Source organism: Dermacentor andersoni, chromosome 4 (genome assembly GCF_023375885.2).
Source record: "Dermacentor andersoni chromosome 4, qqDerAnde1_hic_scaffold, whole genome shotgun sequence".
Taxonomy (NCBI): domain Eukaryota; kingdom Metazoa; phylum Arthropoda; class Arachnida; order Ixodida; family Ixodidae; genus Dermacentor; species Dermacentor andersoni.
The window spans coordinates 172,550,799-172,570,069 of NC_092817.1; the positions used below are offsets into that span (position 1 = coordinate 172,550,799).

At 46.8% G+C, this 19,271-nt stretch overlaps 1 protein-coding gene across 3 annotated transcripts in view; it reads left to right on the forward strand.

Annotated features, from left to right (window-relative positions):
* Positions 1 to 2,004: 2,004 nt before the first annotated feature.
* The window catches only part of LOC126530690 (lysine-specific histone demethylase 2-like), a 71,568-nt gene continuing 54,301 nt past the window's right edge, over positions 2,005 to 19,271 (forward strand). For 2 of the 3 annotated variants that reach the window (XR_011893963.1, XM_050177959.3), the window contains exons 1-5: positions 2,005 to 2,305; positions 8,078 to 8,287; positions 10,239 to 10,328; positions 12,500 to 12,725; positions 16,955 to 16,996. Coding sequence is in view for 2 of the 3 variants with exons in the window: in XM_050177959.3 (XP_050033916.1) it covers positions 8,100 to 8,287; positions 10,239 to 10,328; positions 12,500 to 12,725; positions 16,955 to 16,996 (546 nt within the window). In the remaining variant the exon portion in view is untranslated. Of the gene's footprint in view, positions 3,198 to 8,077; positions 8,288 to 10,238; positions 10,329 to 12,499; positions 12,726 to 16,954; positions 16,997 to 19,271 lie in introns of all 3 variants that reach the window. The other variant, XM_072287973.1, reaches the window with a different exon arrangement.

Consider the following 19,271-nt stretch of genomic DNA (forward strand, 5'->3'; position numbering starts at 1 on the left):
CCTGGAAAAGGCTATGAAAGGATTTAATCTGTAAATAATTGCGAGACAAAACATTACGATAAAATACATATAAATATAGGAGATACTTAATAAGTCTTGTGTTCAGGACATATTCAATATGAAACAATTTGAAATGCTTAGATTTTTATGCTGATATGCCTATAGACAAACTTGATGCTCTCTGTACTTGCGAGTTGCAGCACGCCGAAATAACACTTGAGACTTTATTTTATATTGTACACGTACTTCACCCTGCTAAGCTTCCTTTCCGAAGCGTGGATGGGCAGAAGAAGCTTTCCAGGTCCTTGATTTTTAGGAAACCGTGCCTCAACACAAACGAAAGAGAAGGGTCCATTGTGGCCTATGCACCTTCGCTTGCGGACAGTTCTCCTTGCACTACTCAGTTCGCGCCAAGGCTCCGATGGGGGCGCTGGTGACGGGTTTTTCCGCAGCGCCGCCTGGGCAGAGTCCGAGGTCTATAAACGGCGAGTTGCATTTGCTACGGACGTGCTATGCTGCTTTCTCGTGAAACGCGGTGTGTTGTGAATTTATCTGCTCCCAAGAAAAGCAGCAGCAACTGCAAACAGCACTTCTTCCAGCTTTCGGCGTTTGAGACCGATATACGGCCGAGTCATGCGGTCTCCGCTATGTTACCAAGCACTGGCCCTGCTTGGAACACTGCGTACTGCGAACACGAACAAGCAGTAGGTCATCGGACGCATACGATCTTATTACAAAAAATTATGGGGTTTTACGTGCTAAAACCACGATCTCATTAGGGGGCATGCCGAAGTGGAGGACTCCGGAATAATTTGGGCCACCCGTAATTCTTTAACGTGCACCTAAATCTCGAACACGGGTGCTTTCGCAGTTCGCCCCCGTCGAGATGCGGCCGCCGTGGTCGGCATCCGATCCCGCGATTTCGTGCTTACCAGCCCAACACCATAGCCACTAAGCAACCACGGCGGGTAAAACATAACATGTATCGGCAAACGAAACAGAATTGTGCACTCCAACTCGGTCTAAACTTTTCTTTATCCCTCACACGAGAACTGACCACCTTACAAACCAGTTTTTAGCCTCCCTTTATAAGGGAAGGTTATGCGTGCTTAGCTTCTGAAATGACAACAGACATCACTGTGCAATTTACTGCAACACGAACCGCAGCGCACACTTAACGCAAAAGCAGTCAGCCGTGCAGCAATGCTGCGCACCTTTTGAAGAAGACTGCAACATTTGCCTTCAACTTCCGACACGCTTGAGAGGCATTCTCTTTGATGCGCCTCGCCCACGTGGCCTCGCCGAACGGACAGGCATAGCGCAACACCGTGATTCGAATATGCTAAAATCGAGAAACTTGAGCACGGCATTACGCGAAAGCGCCGCGGTGGTAGAAATGTTTTTGTTTATTTGAAGAGCTTCAAATAATTTTGAATGCGTACCGAAAAAAAAGAAAAAAAAACATCAACCGGGAGTACTAAAGCCTACCGCGCGCTCTGACGTTTTAATCACATGTTGGGCCGCCACATCGGATTCAATCGCGTTGCGGCATGCTCCCTCCTACATGGAGGAGGTCCCTCCCATTATTTCTTTCTTCCAAGCGCGGTGTATACACAGTATGCAGGAAATGCGAGAAACTACAGGAACGACAAAACAATGCAAACAGAAGGCAAATATGTGCATGATATGAATTAATAAAGGATAAATACGAGAATGTTGCGAAAAATTCGCTGGTGCAAACAACAAAACACCATCGATTTAGCATTACGTGTCTCCATTCTACGGCACGCAGTCGTAATTTAATAAAACCTCACAATATCTTCGTATTAGCTCCTGCCCTCTTGTTATTCACTGCCATTACGGATACTACCGCAACCAACGCGTGGCACGTTCTGCGCGTACCAAAAATAAACGATTACGTATTTTGTGTGTGTGTGTGCGGGGGGAGGAAATTCCTCTTTCTTTCGGTAGTGTCGCGGTTGCTCACCCGGCTCACTCAGCACAGTCCTCCAGCAGTTTCAGCAATCAAGGCGCTGCCAACGTGCATCTTAGGTAATACAGAGCACGTTTCATCATATTAAGCCTTCTAAATGTTGTAATGGCTATATGTTGATGTAGCTGTCATGTACCAACTTCAAATTTCGTGCCAACGGCGTGCGGCGCCATTCCCCTTCGACAAGAAGCGCACGCCGCATCGGTTTTTCCCTACTTCGCGAACAGCCAATATGGCGGCCCTCTCGGCTTCATCTCCCGCGTTGGACGCCGCGTCAATCTTGCCGCTGTTTTCTCGATCAAGCCGTCCCTAGTACGTATTCATGCAAGCTCCCTCGTTTCTACTAGTGGCGGTGCCAAAGTATCCTTTGCTGATACAATTATCGTGTCAAAGCAGCGCACGCGGAAAGAGGAAAATGCGTTGCCGCAGACCCGTTTATTTTCTTTTTCTTGTTTCCGCGCGCTCCTTGGCGCGGCATTTTGTTTCTTTTTTTAATTCTTTTTTTGTCGGACCAAGATGTCTATGCCGACCCGAGCCGCGCGAACGCTTGGTGTGCCGGCGCCTAGGAAACGGTAGTCGACCGTCGTAGCGAGCGCGATTCAACGAACACTACGACAGCCCGAACGAGTGTTTCGAACGGCGACGGTCGCCGTTGCTTTTGTGTGTATTTGTCGCAAACCCGGCCTGTCAAAGGCGCCGTTCATATTTTTCCTGTTTCTTTATTTGTTTCTTTTTTAAAATTTTACTCGGGGATTTTGGTGTGTATTGTGCCATTGCAATATTCGTGTGTATTACAAGGCTACTTCCGAGGCGATCGTAGAACCCGCTAGTTCTTTGACCTTTCGTGCCTTCTCTGGCGTTCAGCGCTTTCTTTCATTGACGAACTGGCGGGCGACACAATGCGCAAGCGCCAGAGCACACTTTCTTTTGTCTCGAGAGGCTTTGCGGCACAGCCGTTCGGAAGGATTTGTGAACAGGCCTTGCCTGCTGCGAGGCGCGGCCAAATGCGTCTGTTCTCTAAAAGACATCTCTCTGGCGTCGTCCAGAGGCCACTGCTTTTTCGGCATCGCTGGGAGCAGCATTCGGGCCACGCGAGTCCTTCCTCGCGAAGCTAGGAGGCCGTTGGCCGCTGAGCACGTTTTCTTGCCATTCCGCGTGACCACGAGTGCTGTTGGCGTTTCGAAAGGCAGGTCGGCCGATTTTGGTTAGTTTGGTTCACCAACGGCTCACGCCATTTTGAAGTGTTGTTCGTTATACTAGAAAATGAATCCGTTAATACTCGTTAATTTTGTTTTCTTTGTTTTTGCTACAGAGCTATGAAAGCGTAGTCATAATTTGGTGTGGTGTCTGCTACTGTAATGAAAAGTGCCTACCGCATTTTCTTCTGCAGCCAACGCACTTTTCAGAGAAGCTACTGTGGAATTATGTTCGAAACTATCATGGCACATCACACCAAAGGATGCAGAAGTTCTGCCAGTAGTTTAATGGTAGGGTACTGGTGTTGCCAGTGCTGTAGCTATCACTAACTTTTAGGTTAAAAGAACTGCAGAAACTCTTATATTCCCCAAGAAAACATCACATTGCATGGGTCACAATGCCACAGCGGTCCCCAAGTGTCACTCGGAGGACTGTGTAAAACAATATTGTATTTTATTAATTTAGGCACTGCATGATTTCATTTTGTATTCGTATAGTTCTGTTTCTGCCAGCTTTAATCAACATTTGGGGAAAGTGTGCTGATAAAACTTGAGGCTGTCAGTGTATGAAGTTTTGAATTTCATCTTCACTATTGCAACAAAATGCCCTCAATTGGGAGCGGTTTAATTTTAAGCACACTTGATTGCAGCGCTGATTTAGATCAACTTGCTGTTTCGAGAAAAGCAGTGGTGGCTTCTCACTAGAAACCTAGCCAGCACCTCTAGAAACAAGCAGCTAGTTTAACGTGCTCACTTGCTGCATATTTTTTTGCTTTCTGAGAGATATGCCTGCTGCCTAGATAGCAAAAAGAAAGTGGTCTGCTTATCTGATGGGCTGCACAGCAGTGCGGTGCAAACGCACGCTCCTCACACAGGCTGCATTGTAACGTGCATTGATAAAGAGCAGGAAAGACGCGGTGTAGTCTGGTAGTAGTCCAAAGTTCGACGAAAACTCATCAGGTGAGGGCGATACATTGTCAAATAAACTGGCACTCACCTAACGTTCAAGAGGAAATAAAACACAATGACGTTTCAAGATTGCTACGGGTCCCTTGTTCAAACTGAAGGTGAGCGCAAGATTATGATGCATCCTGCATAGGTGAAACTGGGAATTTTCAAAGAAGGATTCAGCAGCACCAGCAGGATGTCGGGAAAGGCAATGAAAGTTCAAACGCCTTGGCTGATCATCACATGACTACTAACCACATCATCGATTGGGATGCTGCGAGCATAATCGCGACAGACAAGGGCCTATCTTCAAGACTACTCTTAGAATCTTTACATACTGAAATGACTAGAAACGCCATTAACCAGACACGAGGCAATCTCCGTGAGATATACATATGCACTCTGCGCCACCTAACACATAATCACCCCCTCCTGTGGTCATTTTCATTGTGAACAAAGGACTCTTAGTACTCTCGAAACATCGTTTTATGTTTTCTTCCTTTGGAACCTTAGGCGAGTGCCAGTTTATCATACAGCAGTGTAGTCAGTCTGGTCTCAGATGCATGTGCCTGCCCTGAAATCAATGTGCAACCAACCTTGGACAGTGTGGTGTTTGCTTTCTTGTTTGAGCAGTTGTTTGACTTGGAATAAGGAATTGTGAACATTGACATATAGACAGTCATGTTCCTGTAACGTGGTCGAAGACACAGATCTATGGGATATAACCAATGGAACAGTGGGGTTCTTGGTTGACTGTGTAGTGCAGTCATAACTTCAATTTTGCGGGGTTAAGATAAAGTGGTTGCATATTGTAATGTTTATGGCAGAAGAGCTGTTGCTGTTTCATTGTCGCCTTTAAGAGTAGAGGTGCTGTTAGCAGTGCAGTTCTGACACTTTGGTTTTACTGACGTTAGCATGAGTGGCAAGTGTCAGAATATGACACCCCTTCGTGTTTCTTATATTGTCTGGGCTTATTAGGGTAATCTTGTCACAATCAGCTTCATCTTAATGCAAAGAGTGCTTGTGCAAATCACGTTGAGGACAAAGATGAGCACATTACTGCATCAGCCCTGTCTATTGTAACCCTATTTGTTGGCATTGGCATGCATAAACATATACGGTTCCAACTAGTAAAGATGACTTTGCCTCTGTAGATGCAATAACTGAGAGAAAAAAATGTATTATATTAGTGCACTGCCATTCTGATGATCCTGCATTGTATTGTTTTCCACTAGATGGCAGGTAGTGCGAGCTCTCATGCAGATGACCGATTGCCTTATTGTGGTTGCCAACTTTCTAGCAGTGTGGTTAGAGTGTTGTGTCATGCTTTGGCAATCATGGTTTGCCGATGTGAAGCAGGGAGTAGTTACACCAAGTCGTGTCAGCTGGGAGTCAGGAGTACAGTTCACAACTTTGTCACCTGGTTAATTTGTGCAGGGCTGCAGAAAGGCAGCTTGCTCACGGGACTAGACATTATTGCACACTGTACCTTAAGCTGTATTATGCATTACCTTTTCATTGTGTGGGTCTGAGTTATATTTTAACTGTCCAGCAACATTTGGCTGAAGCAAGGCTGATCCCTAAGCTAGAGCAGTTGACACCTGTGCATGGAGTCTCGGTACATGTGAAGTCACTGATAGAGAGAAATGGTGCCATGCAGTATGGCTGCATAGCTTGAGTAGTTTGCGGGGACAGCCTTGCAGTAGGCTGTTCATCTACCACCTTTCCACACTAGTGTCTAAACACCTTGTGTTTTGCCATTCCACGCTTACCTCGCGTTGCCACTTGAACAGACAAACCTCTACATGGATGCAGTATTACTATTCCTTGCATCATATTCTACTTGTGATGCTCTTCTGAATGTTTTGGATTAAAATTCAATGCAAATGCTTTAGAAACACAGCCATATGCTGATGAGATAAGTGATGTTCAAAACATGACAACTATGATACACTTTCAGTGTCTGCATGGCCTTTGAGAGTGGTTCCCATTACTCTGAGCTATCCACCCTGCCTGGGGAGTAGGAACCACGACGCCTATACTTGAAAAAATCTATCAAAACCTCATTGATCACGCAAGTCTTTTCTGCATTAACTTTCCATCAGTCAGCTAGCAGGGACCCTGCTTTTCTCACTTACATAGTCAGGGCATAAGATTGTGGCCTAACTGCATTGGCTTGTGACTCCTAGTTGCAACGAGAAGCTGCGGTGTGGTTTAAAGTGACGCATGTGCACAGTTGTCACATGTAAGTCCAGGGGGTTTTGTCATTTTCATTAACTTGCAATCAACTACTCTGGGACTCGTTCCCATGTTTCTGCACCGAGAACTTAAAGAACTATTTTGCGAAACTTCTTCTGCCTTGCTGGTTTCTGTAAAACTCGTTTGTGTGTGCAGTGTTCTTATGCCTCCAAGTCGTCATTTAATACACTCTCTCCCTATCTCCCTATGATTTTCAATAAGGCAGGTCAAGCACACAAGGTAAATGATGCTGTAGCAACTAGCTCAGATCCAGACTCGTGTTCAGTATATCTCTCTCTATCATTTACTGACTTCCTGATTAGTTTACTTGTTGGAGTGACTGCCCAAAAAAATGGTCGTATTGGGTTAGATCCCAGCGCCTGGATAAACTGTTATCCAACTGAAAAGCTTGCTTCATGAGGAACTCTTGCAGGCTTCCTATGTAGCCCAATGCTACTTTTATGGGGATATCAACCTTCCCTTTCATGTCCTCTAATTTTCTGCAAAGCCTCTACCTCAATTTACATGATGCCCGCATTGTTGTTTGTGGCCCCACTTCAACTTCAGTGCTGGTTTGTTGAAATGCAAGTTGTGAGGTAGACTGGAAGCTAAGTGTGTGGCAGAATTGCCCGTCTGACTGAGCTAATTAAGGTGTTAATAACTTCTTCAACAAAAAAATGGGGTTTATTCAACTTAGTGTTTCAATGCCAATTTGGCTCACTCCTCGGGGGTTGAAGGATGAATGATGGTGGAAAGCAACTTTGCAGAAAATGTTTATAATAAAAGCAGAGGGTTTCACTTAGACTGGTAAACTTGTTCTCCCAATAGGGTTGACAAACCAGGGTGATGAAGGTGGGAGATGTGTTACGTGGATTTGGGGTGGCAGTGGCCAGTGCTGAAGACGGGGGAGGCCGCAGTTTTTTGTGTTTCACCTTTTAATACAATTAGCTTTCTTAGCCTACTTCAGCAACATTGTATCTGTCCATCTATACTCCATCTCACAAGTCGCTTGCAGCAGTGCCAAAGGTACGAAGCGTACACGGGTGGTATCTTTGTGCAGCGGGGTGTAGTGCCGGGCATAACTGTCCGATTAATGGCAGTACTAGAGAGCTTTGATTTTGCTTGGCGCATGGCGTGCTACACTCTTACAACACTTGTTGGCACCTTTGTGCATGTACGTCACATGCCGTGAATTCAACAGCCACGGAGCAGACGACGTCGCACAAATGAAACACATCTCGAGGGCATCGAGGGATTGTCTTGGCTTGCATACGTTAGGCACGAGGCACCAGACGGCACCCTGTTTTATAATGCCTTCCTATTGGCTCCACAGCGCTGCGACCAACTTGTGAGGTGGGGTATGGTTAGCTAGTGTCTTCATGCTACTCTTCCCAGTGATCCAGGTTCTCTGCTTGCTTGGGCCACGGTATGTGTTGGCTGCTGCTGTCTTGCTCTTAGACAACATGCACCGCTGGGTATGTGCCCAAACCGGGAACTTGCTCTCCTTAAGTGTGTGTAACAGGAACGTAATAATTAAAACCTCTCATAATAGTGAATTTCCCCATCACCAAATTACATAGGAACCACCACTTGAATGCTAGTTGCATTAACATGGATGTTCATCCCCAAGGGATTTGTTTCCTGGTTGTTTTTTTTCCTTTCTGTGGGCTGAACGGCCGATGATCCAGAATTGTCTTTGCAGGAGGGCGCAGAGTGCCAGCAGGATGCCCAAGCGGGCGCGCATCAAGAACAACGGCGAAGCGGCGCCGCCTCCGCGAGCCTCTCCGCGGGTGGCCAAGCGTCAGCTGTTGAGCGGGCAGCCAGCTGACGAAAACCACACGATGGTGCGCAAGTGCGAGAAAGTGAGCTGCCATGAGACCAGGCCCAGCTGCTTTGCCCGCACCTCTAAGAGGCAAGCCCCCCATTTCGCGGACTCTTGTAACCGAGTCTCTCGGATACCCGATCCTGAAGATTAACCCTTAAAGGCTAACTGAAACAAATATTTTGCACCTCGTAAAAAGCCGAGTATTATGTAGGGTAAATATAGAGCAGTCTTTGTGAAAAATCTTTCTACGTTAGAAGTATACGTGCATCTCAAAAAGCTAGCAAAATGGGAAGTTTTTTGACAGCGAAACTAAAGGTGCACTGAAATGACACGCCACCCAGCACATTAAGAATCGACATGGCTCCTCAGCTCAGTCTCTAAGGCTAGCCAGGGCTTGTGGCACATTGACAATCTCAAAGGCTGGAATTTGCGTCACGTTCACGTCCACTAACCACTAGATTTACCTATTTAAAAGCTGTTAATAAAATTAGGCAATTACAAGCCATGCAATTTTTCCAAGGTATCTTCAGTGCTATGTTCTACTCATTTGTTACCTATTTACATAACCGAAGCACCTCCTAGTCGACTCCAAGTTGCTCATCGAGGTACACGCGAAATACAGAGTATGAGACAGCTACCGGATTGCTTCGATGGAAACCTGTTGCATTTAAATGCAAACTTATTCTTTCAAATTACAAAGAACTATTCATTAGGAAGCAGGGCCAAAAAAGAATAGGTGCCTGATTGAAAGAGGGTCCTTGACCCCATCCACTAGCTGCAGTAGTGCGAGTTAAGTTTGTTCTTTTCTCCTTGAAGTCGACCAAAGTCTCTTCAAGGCGATTATCGGCGTTGATGAAGCAGGAGGCAGGTTGGAGGTAACAAAACTTGAAGATATATTGCAATGAAAATATTTACACAGTCAAATGCAGACCTAGAAAAAGAACACTGATGCAAAACACACAAGTAAACAGCTCCTTGCTCTTCTACTTTTATTTAAGTTAGAGCCTAGGACAACTGTCACTACATACGACCAACCGATTCTCACTGTTCTACCACTAAGTGGTTACGGCCCAGACTAGCGTTGCATCGTACAGAGTCATACCGGTCTATCAGGTTTAGGGATTACACCCTAGACTGAGGAACAAGCACCTTGTCTCGATTGTTGTAGAAGAGAGAGACAAAGAAAAAGGGTAGTAGGACTGTTAGCCCATCCCACAGAAGCAGTCGCCAGTGAGAGTTGAAAGTTCATTAAGCCACAACCCAAAGGTATGGCCTTACTCTCAAAAGTAAATGTATTGGAAAACAACCCTGTTTTCCTCCTCCCCACAACTTCGTTTCTGTCTCCTATTTCCACGTGGTCAGTGACAGCCTCAGCAGACACGCCAGGCACGCACAATTTATTGAGGCCATCTCGAACGTCAGCGGCGTTTCCAGCGAGCAGGGGGCTCGGGCGCTGCCGTCACAACACCGCGTACCGCAGTCCCCCCCCCCCCCTCAAGGTTTTTCCGCATGGAAAATTAATGACCATTGGCGGCATCCGGGCTCGGTGTTCTCAAGGCGACGTTCTCCGAGCGCGATCGCCGCATGCGCACTGCACCTATATCTACAACGCGCACTGCAAGTTGTCACTCGACACCGCGCGGGCTCTTCTCAGCGCTCAAAACAAGATACGCGTGGTTGCCGCCCGGACGCGTAGGGGAGTGGACACCCGCTCCGTACGCGCAACATGTGGTCAACATTGCTAGGCCCCTCTAAACCTCAGCGGCGTCTCTAACCAGCAGGGGACTCGGGAGTCGGTGCCACAACGTCGCATACCGCCGTTTCACTCGAGGTTTGTCTGCGTGGAGCTATTATGACCATCGGCGAAATGCCAACCCCATCGAAGCCCTGCTCATTGAACGTAGACGGTGAGATACAAAAAACTGGCTTGACTCAGAAAAAGATGCTTCACAAAAAGAAAAATTCTTGTCAATATTTCTTTAGTTCATTTATTCCAAAAACTTTCATCCAAAAAAAATAAATAACTTGTTACATGCAGGTGCTGTGGTGACGGCTACACTTCCCGGTGGTACCATCTCTCGTCGGGCGAACATTTCTGCAATGAGTGCTTCGACTACTATTATCGCAGGTAACAACACTGAGTGTACTAACCGGTGTGTGTGTGTGTGTGTGTGTGTGTGTGTGTGTGTGTGTGTGTGTGTGTGTGTGTGTGTGTGTGTGTGTGTGTGTGTGTGTGTGTGTGTGTGTGTGTGTGTGTGTGTGTGTGTGTGTGTGTGTGTGTGTGGTTTTTTTGTTATAAGGCACTGGTGAGTTTACTGAACTGAAGGGCTCATGAATTCAGGCTCACAAATGTCAGTGCGTTACTTACCATTGTTGCTTACTGCTGAACGGCGAATGCATGCTGGTGATTTACAAAGGGGACAAGACCAACCATGACTGGCTACCAAGAAGTGACTTATGGCCACTGCTGTTCACACAGACAGACTAGTGGGACCTGCCCGTCGCCAAACCCAAGTGCCCGGCAAATGGTGCCTTTCGCGCCTGCTTGCACCGCCATCGCCACGTAAAATAAGCAGCAGCATACGCTGACATTCTGCTCGCGCACCACTAATTGGTTCGGCAACTCACCGACCACAGTCACGCTACTGAAAATTCGAGTGGCAAGCGATTGAACCAAAACATTCCTTTTTTGGCCATTTGTGACCAGCTTTGTCACGTGACCTCCGACAGTTGCCGATGTGAATGAGCCCAAAGTCTCTTAAATAAAGGGAAAGGGAGGGTGGCCGAGTGAAAAGCTCTCCCATGTGACGTGTAAACGACAAAGGTTCAGGTGGTGACTGGTGTCGTAGCCACTCCCGACCAGCTGCTCACACGAGGCAAGAGATGGAATTTTAAATACAAAATGCATTAATAATTGAATTGGAGGAGTACTACCTTATATTTCTAAAGCTTTAGAGTCTCTACCACACGCTTCTTACGCTTGAAAAGACAATGCTTAGGAAATATGAAGGTTGGGACACACTTATAAGAGGTTCTGATCTGATAAAGGTGGTCTCGAAGTGCTGGATCTGGCATCATCAACATTGCCAGGACATTTTTACAGAGCAAAATTTGCTGATGTCATGTACAATGCTCCTAAAAAAACGCAAAAGATGTTCCCCCTGGCTGTGCTCCTGCATGGCAACTGGAGAGATAGATACCTGCAGTAGATTCAACGAATGTGTCATGATGCCCCCACTTATGATGGTATGGTAGAAGTTAAATAGTGATTGAGGCCAATTGTTTCCACACGGCAAAGTTGGGACGACAATGCTAGGTTGAAAGACGGCGACAACCAATCTATATGGAGCCCCCTTTTTTATTGCTGCAATGGAAGGCTAGTCCGAGCGTGCAGTCCTGCAGTTGTAGTGTGGCAAACGTTGTGGAACATTTTTCAACAGAATTTTCCTGTCTGCAGCCGCAGTTGTGTTTATTAACTCGGACACTGAAATAGTGATAGGCAAGCACAGTAGCAATCTATGCTAGCATTGGTGGGAAGCAGACAAGTGCAGCCTTGGCTGTAAGAAACTCATATTTTGTTTATCAAGGCAATGTTCACGCAATGGCATTGTTGTGTCTCACGGTAAGACCGCAGAACTCAAGGTACTCGCAAACTTGCACGTGTAGAATACAGTTCTGCAATTCCACTCGTTGCCACAAAGGCAGACCTGCCTATTAACGTAAACTTCTCTTGTAAAGTACAAACACCTGTACTATAGTATAAAGGCTGCAATTTTAAACACTGGATGTGGGGCACGCAATCAACTTATATACAGTTATCTGCAGTGACATGGTCAGCCCACAGCTTAGTACAAAGGCCTTGCCGACGGTAGTGCAACATACTGTCGTTTGCAAATTTCTGTGCCAACCTAAAATTTGCACAGGAGCTAAATTTCTGTTTAATAGAGATTAAAAGATAAACAATCAAGTACCACACGCAAATAGCAATATTCCCTCTTTAAACCATGAACAGCATGCTCAATTCTACCACTATAAATCACGGTCTTTTCATTTCCATCAAAATGTAGTGACACGTTGTGCCCTGTTATCCGTCCTATTAAAGCAAGATGTTTGAAGCCAGTAGGACGATGCTTAAATTCGTGTCCTAATCCTCGTTCCCACGCTGGATGAAGCGCCATACCAGTGGCATGCATCAACACTAGCACCAGATTTCCCCCTAGTAATTATGGTGCGCAACTCCACAGGGTTTGGCACAGATGTCGCTGCCTCATTGTTGTCGTTCTCTCCTCTGCCCCTCAGTACCAAGCCCGGCTACGTGGAGTACTCGAGTTGGCGGGAGCACTGGTCGCACAACGCCCGCTCGGAGGCCTCGCTTCGCCTCTTCATGGCCGACCAGGTCTTGCCGTTCTGGGCACAGTGCGTGCGCTGTCGCAAGTGGCGTCGCCTACCCAAGGGGGACGACCTCACACCGGAGTTCGTCGACTCGTTCACCTGCAGCGACATCCCGTCGTACGACGACAACACAGTGAGAGCATTCGCTTATTTTAAATCCCTGATGATTGTTAACCCTTTCTGAACCACTGACATGTATACAGTCCAACCTGACTGTATCGAACCTGTTTGCAGCGAATTATCCCTTATGTCGAACTGTGTTTAACACTGTTCTTTTACAGTGAGACCATATAGCAAAAGATACGGCTATATTGAACACAAATGGCAGCCACTACCGATACAGTAAAACCTCGTTAAACTGTCCCCGTTTAAACTGTAGTTTTTCTTTTAATGTAGTAAAGTCAAATCCCTGATTCAGTGGCCATTGAACATAATGTGTTTTGTGTCCGCATAAACCGTACCAGCTTATTGCGTGCATATCGGTTATCACGTAGTGTTTCCTGTTTTCATCTCACAATAACTGCGGTGTGTCGTCCCTATCAGGCGGTCCGGCAGAACAACAAGCCTCAGAGATCAGAACAACAGCCTCCAAGCGCCCTGTGCATTTGCATGTGAAGGCACATCAACATCATTTTGGTGCCGTGCCAGAGAGCGTTGTGGCGTCGTGCATGCTAGGACTCACGTCATGTCGAAGCTCGGATAAAAAACACTGGGTGCTCAGCATAGAAGAAAAATTGGACATTTTTCGTGCTAACAAACGTGGCACAAAGAAGTCAGTGCTGGCACGCGACAGGGATTTACCGTTGACTGCGGTGTGCAGCATTTGGAGTGCGAAGAAGTTGCTTGGCAGCGCTGCTGTGACCGCGAAAAGATGTCGGCTATGAGATTCAACTTTTCACCATCATTGCCTCTGTTGCCGAAGTGTCTCCTAACGACAGTGATGATGACGACACGAAAAGCGGCAGCACAGGTGATTCGGGCCTGACAGTGGGACAAGCTGTGCATTACGTCAGCCTCATGAATGCAGTCGTCGCGACGAGAACAGCACCCTGCAATAAAAAAGGTGCCCCGCTACTTCTGCAGTGCTACTGCACCCGTGCACGTACAATATGCAACGCCAACGAGGAGTGAATGCGAGTGTTTGCCAAGAAGAGGGGGCTGGCTGAACAGCTGGCTTGCAGCTTCAGTAAGTTTCAGGCCACTGTCGTTGCTGCTAGGCCGCTGCGGCGTCAAGCATGTTCTTGTCCTTTCATCCCACTCTCCCTGAGTTCCATTTTTGACAGTTAAGTGGGTGATCTCATGCTATTTTGGTTAAGCACTACTACCGTTTAGTACGTACTTTTTCCAAGCTCCGGCCAACTTCGGTTTAACGAGGTTTCACTGTGTATTGACCTTCAAACTGCTCCAAAAGTTGGTTTTCCTGTGTGGCAGCCAGGTGAGCTACCGACACCACCCCCACCCTTCACCCCCCCTTGCCAGGAAATGTGCTTTAGCCCGGTCTACCACGCAGCCATGCCGCTGGTGGGTACCTCCCCTGGCTTGCCCTGCAACACTTGTGTTTGCTCAGACAGCCATGACCAGCGTTTCGTTGTGCTGTTTTCCCGTGTATTGCCATTGTTCTTGCGTGATGGCTAGTGCGAAGCAGCATGACCTGCTGTTCATCATATTGAGTCAAATGCAGAGAGAAACGAAATCTGATGTCGCAGCATCTGTGTTGACAAGAAGGAAACAAATTGAAACAATCTGACTAGTGCAACGAAGTCGTTGGCTGGTCGACGGTCAACAAGTTTGTCCGTGTACGGAGGCGCCACGACCACTGCTGCGCCTGAGGATGAGGACTTCATTGCCGTTGTTGTCATTCGGGACACGAGTGGAAGGAGCAGCGACGACAACTCTGTTCTCGTACCCACCTGCTCCAACGTGATAGGTGCGCTCGCCCTGCACCGGTGCTTCTGCTCAAACTTGGTGGGCTGCGGCTTCAGCTGTTCCGAGTCCTTGGACAATGTGGAAAAATGTGTGCCCTTCCAGGCAATGAAAATATTTAAGCAGAAAAAGGTTTCAGACAACTTCGTGTCACAGTAAACTGAAAGCAATACAGCTGTCACACGGTGCGCTTTCAAGTCTAGCCCGATCCGGATCAGATGTCTCGTGTCGTGACTGGTTCCTCGGTGCAGGCTATGGAAGGAAGCCAATTGTGGTCGAGAAATTTGATTCGTATCGAGCTTGATCGCAATCGAAAGTGGCCGTGTCACACAGGTGCTAGCCCATTTTGTCAGTAAAATGCTGTTACAAATTGTATGCGTGTTTATGTTGTCCAATTCTTTCGAACGTTTGTACCCAATTACGCCCTCTATTAAACTGGTTGGTGTTGTTTTGTGAGTTCGACATAACCGGGTTCGACTGTATAGTCATCACCAGAATTGGCACCATGAAGTTGATAAGTACAGTAGCACCTCGTTGATACGATCCCATTCCGTACGGCTTCTTGGCACCAGTGTTCGTGATCGAGCATGCAAAAAATGACCCAGTACAGTTACGCTTCTTTTTGCGGGTTGATATGTTCCCGGAAAACACGATCTTTCTTCGCTGACGTTCAGTACATTGCCAAACTGCGATCATATGATGCGTTTTTCCGCCACATGATTCCACATAAACATGAAAAGGCACTAAGCATACAATTGAGAACAGTAGCTTTTTGGCGCCGCCGCTTCCCCGCAGTAGTTGCCCGCCTGTGTCACATGCAAATGCCGATGCCCACTTAGTTTTGTATTCCAGTACCAGCAAGTATCCTCACGGGTCGTCGCACGCTGCATTCACGGTCATCACCGCTAACCCTATTGCGAGAAGCGTCTTCACCTTTCTCTGTCGCAGCACGCGTGGTGTAGTGTCTTTGGAAGCATACTGCATGCTTTTGAAAGGCGATAACATAAACATGCCGTTGGTCCCTGCTGCAGGCTGCACAAAAGTGAGCCTCGTGTTTCGCTCTGGTGGCATCGTATTCTGGCGAAGCCTACCAGCTCGATTGCGACAGAACGACAACATGCGACGCTTGGGCCTTGCCAGCTGATGACTGTGGCACCCAGAACGATTCGCACCGAGTGAGCACGTCTAAACTTACCGCCGAAGTGCCCCGCCCAAAGAGGCTGCAGACCTAGATGAAGTTGAGGAGTGCAAGTGTAAGCTTGCTGAACCCGCAAGAACGACGCTGCATGTCCTGGGCCGTCTCGTGCCACAACGATTTGTGCAATGCTTCGCATTACGTAAATGTCAGCTACAGTTCAGCTTGCCACTTTCTTTAGTCATTTCGAGGCGCACGGTTCCCTGGTCAGTACGTTTTGTCTTTTTTTTTTTTTTTCCCCTACAATGTATGAACAAGGTTCCACTCTTTGTCCCTCAGCTTGACCTTAGTTATTGACACTAAGTGGCAATGCTTGTATATTAGTGGCATTGTGTAGAAGTCGGTTTTTTTATAAGCTGCTTGAATGGTTACATTGGAAATGTGCTTGCTTGCAAGCCGCATTTCTTGGAAATTTTGTAAAATGTTCCGTGTTTTCTGGGGTATGAAAAGGGTTAACCCTTGGTGGTCACATGTCGGGCCCCTCCCAACATGCGAAAACGTCCATTCTAGTTAGACGTCAGAAAGTGCCCCACAGGGGCGCGTGCTCACATTTGCCGGCTGTTTGCGTTCGTAGAGCTAGGTTTCGAGAGCTTTTTCAACGAATAAGTGCACTTTGCTGGGTCTTCGGATGAGGAAAACACTTTTCTTCTCTTTTCTTCTTTCTTTTTTTTTTTTCGTCCATCCTATATGCTTGAAGGGATCCTTGTGCGATTTGTGAAACGAAGTGCTGACAGGATGGCAACATCTGTGCATAAGTTTTGCGGACAGATTTCACATGAGTTCAGCAAATCGGAAGATAAGTTTAGTGCCATGGAATTATTCAGATCGTAGGCAAATGTCTTTGGACAAGAGCACTCTAGAAGACAGCAACAGTGAAGGACCCTACAGACTCGCAATGGAAATCTTGGCCTCCCCACACGAAAGTGCTTTGAGTGCTACCACGCAGTGCTCAAGTACTGTTGACAACCTCCAGAATAAATAGATATTCTGGAATAAGTCTCTTAAAAACTGTATGTTTATCTGAGTGTCTTTCCTGCTTCACATCTAGATGTGCAATATGGTCCCATACCGGGATGATCGCAAGTTGGGTAAATGGCGTGACCACACAGGGCTAAATTGGCTTCCTTTCAGATAAGGAAAGTTGGGCGGTGTGTTTTTCTATAGTTTTCTGTAGTGAGCACTTATTCTGTGTACGCATGTCTTATAGCGTTCCTCACTGTCTTCTTTCTCTCTCATGTTCACAGGAGGACACAAAAACTGACGACTGCTCTGTTCCTGAAGACCCGGTGAGTCTCATTTTGGCATCCTTGATGGCATTCGCCCACAATTAGAGCTTGGGTCACTTATAACGTAACCGCTTTTAGTTCAAAACCCGATATAATGCGACCTTTTCTGACTGCCATTTATCTTCCTATAGAACTTCATATACGTGCATACTGCTTTAGTGCAGCTGCACAAGATGAAACGCCGGTTATGGATTGCCAGAATATCTCTCAGTCAAGGCAGGCAGCAAGCGTGCCTTTCAGCGAGGTGCACAGGCCGCGGAGAAAGCGACAAAGGCAGTGCGAACGAGAAGGAAGCGCAGAGCGATCAAATGAACAAGGAACGAAGGAAAAAAAACACAAGAGCGGTGTGCTGGCTCGGTGCGCATGTAAAGGTTGCTTAGGCAGCGGAGAAGATTTTGCTCTGGCTGCTTGTCAGCCGCACAGTCTGTACCGGACACGTACGCATTGTTGCTCTTTGGCTCTTCAGTTTGTGTGCGGAAAGAGAGTATAGTCGCCGACTCACTTTTTTCGGTCACAAACAGGGTCGTAAGAATGTGTAAATTATCGAGCCGGCCAGGAGAATGAATTTCAGTGGCAAGTTCGATTTTTTTTTTTAACAGCTTCGGTCGAGGCCGTGAGTGCGTTTCGTGTTTGCCCATCATGAAGTGCAGATATTGCAACTTTGGCTTTGCAACGGTGTCAGTCATGTTACGCAAATTCATAAGTTTGAAACGTCTGCACGCAAGGTTTCGCCATTCTTACCAGCATGCTCTCGTGCAAACTTTTCCTAGACACGTTTGCAGTTGTTGCCAGCTTATCGCCTGTGAACCCCACTTTGCACATACTGCCATCAGTGTAGCCTGTGCCCGTTATCTCGCGCAAGATCAACCTGCATTCGTCTACGAGTTCGAAAATACATCGAGGGCAAGCTTCCCGCAACGGCACACCGCCCGACACTCTCGCCTCCCCACTGGCTAGGCCTAACCAGCGCCGTCTCGTTGGGCGCGGGTGGCCAAAGTTGTGGTTTAGTGCAGCGTCAAGGCGCCGAGCTTTGATTCCCGGACACACGCACCTGCATGGTCTACATGTTTTGCACGTGCACGGACTTTTAAGAGAGGTTATTTTTGGTTGTAGTGAGGAAATTCGCTTCTTTGGAAACTTTGGTCATAAGTGGTCTGTGGTCTATAGCCACTGCTTGCCGTTTTCCTGCACAACCCGCTTTTTCGCCTACATTTCTTTCTATGGGTGTGCGAATACGCGAATATCATCAAATTGAGTTGAATTGTGAACACTTGAATAATTCCAAATACTCTGTGTAGAGACCAGCGCAGGGCCACATGTCAGGCGCGCCGCGTAGAACCTCGCGCACAATGCCGCCTGAGCAAATGTTTAACTTTGCAGCACAAAAGAGGCGCCAAGCATGCCGTGGACAGGCCATCCGGCTGACGTGGCGATAACTGACCCAGCTGATCGCTAACAACAAGAATGTTGCTAGCTATCGGTAACTTAGGTACCTAGGAATCAAGATGTATAGTATGGTCTACTCTTATTAATTAAAGGAAACATATTAATATGCTGTCACTGATTACAGCTAATTTCTGGTATATGAAGGTCTGGAAAGTATTTCTTTTTATCAGTAAAATTTCTGTTGAACAGAATCAAGTGCCTTTTCTTTTTCCTTCGAGACTGATGAGTTACTGGCATTCTATTGTATTGAATGCCAATGAGGTCTCAGTTTAATAGCGGACCTTATTTTCTGGCACTCTTTTTATTTATTGGATAAGATATTGGTCTCTTTTTTTTTTTTTTTTCTCCCTCTCTCACTCACCATGATGCCATAGTGGCTATGGTGTTGCACTACTAAGCCTGAGGGCGTGGGATCGAATCCCGGCCGCATTTCGATGCGGGTGAAATGCAAAAAACACCCGTGTGCCTTGAATTGGGTGCATGCTAGATAATTCCGGGTGGTCAAAATTAATCCAGAGTCCCTCACTACGGAGGGCCTCAACATCGAATAGTGTTTTAGCATTTAAAACCCCAGAATTTAATTTTTAACGCGATAGCGTTAAGGGCCGCCGTGTCACACAAAATGGAATGTCGCTGTCGGACGTCGCTTGGTGAAGAATCGTTCCAAACCACCACCATGCAGGCATTCCCCATGGTGCAGACGCGTTACTCAACTAATTGAACTCCTCAAAGTAAAATTTGTCAGAAAAATCATTAAATACAGCCTAAACGTGACCTACAGTCATAATAGCGTCAAAGTTTTTTTTTAATATACCCGAAAACATAATTC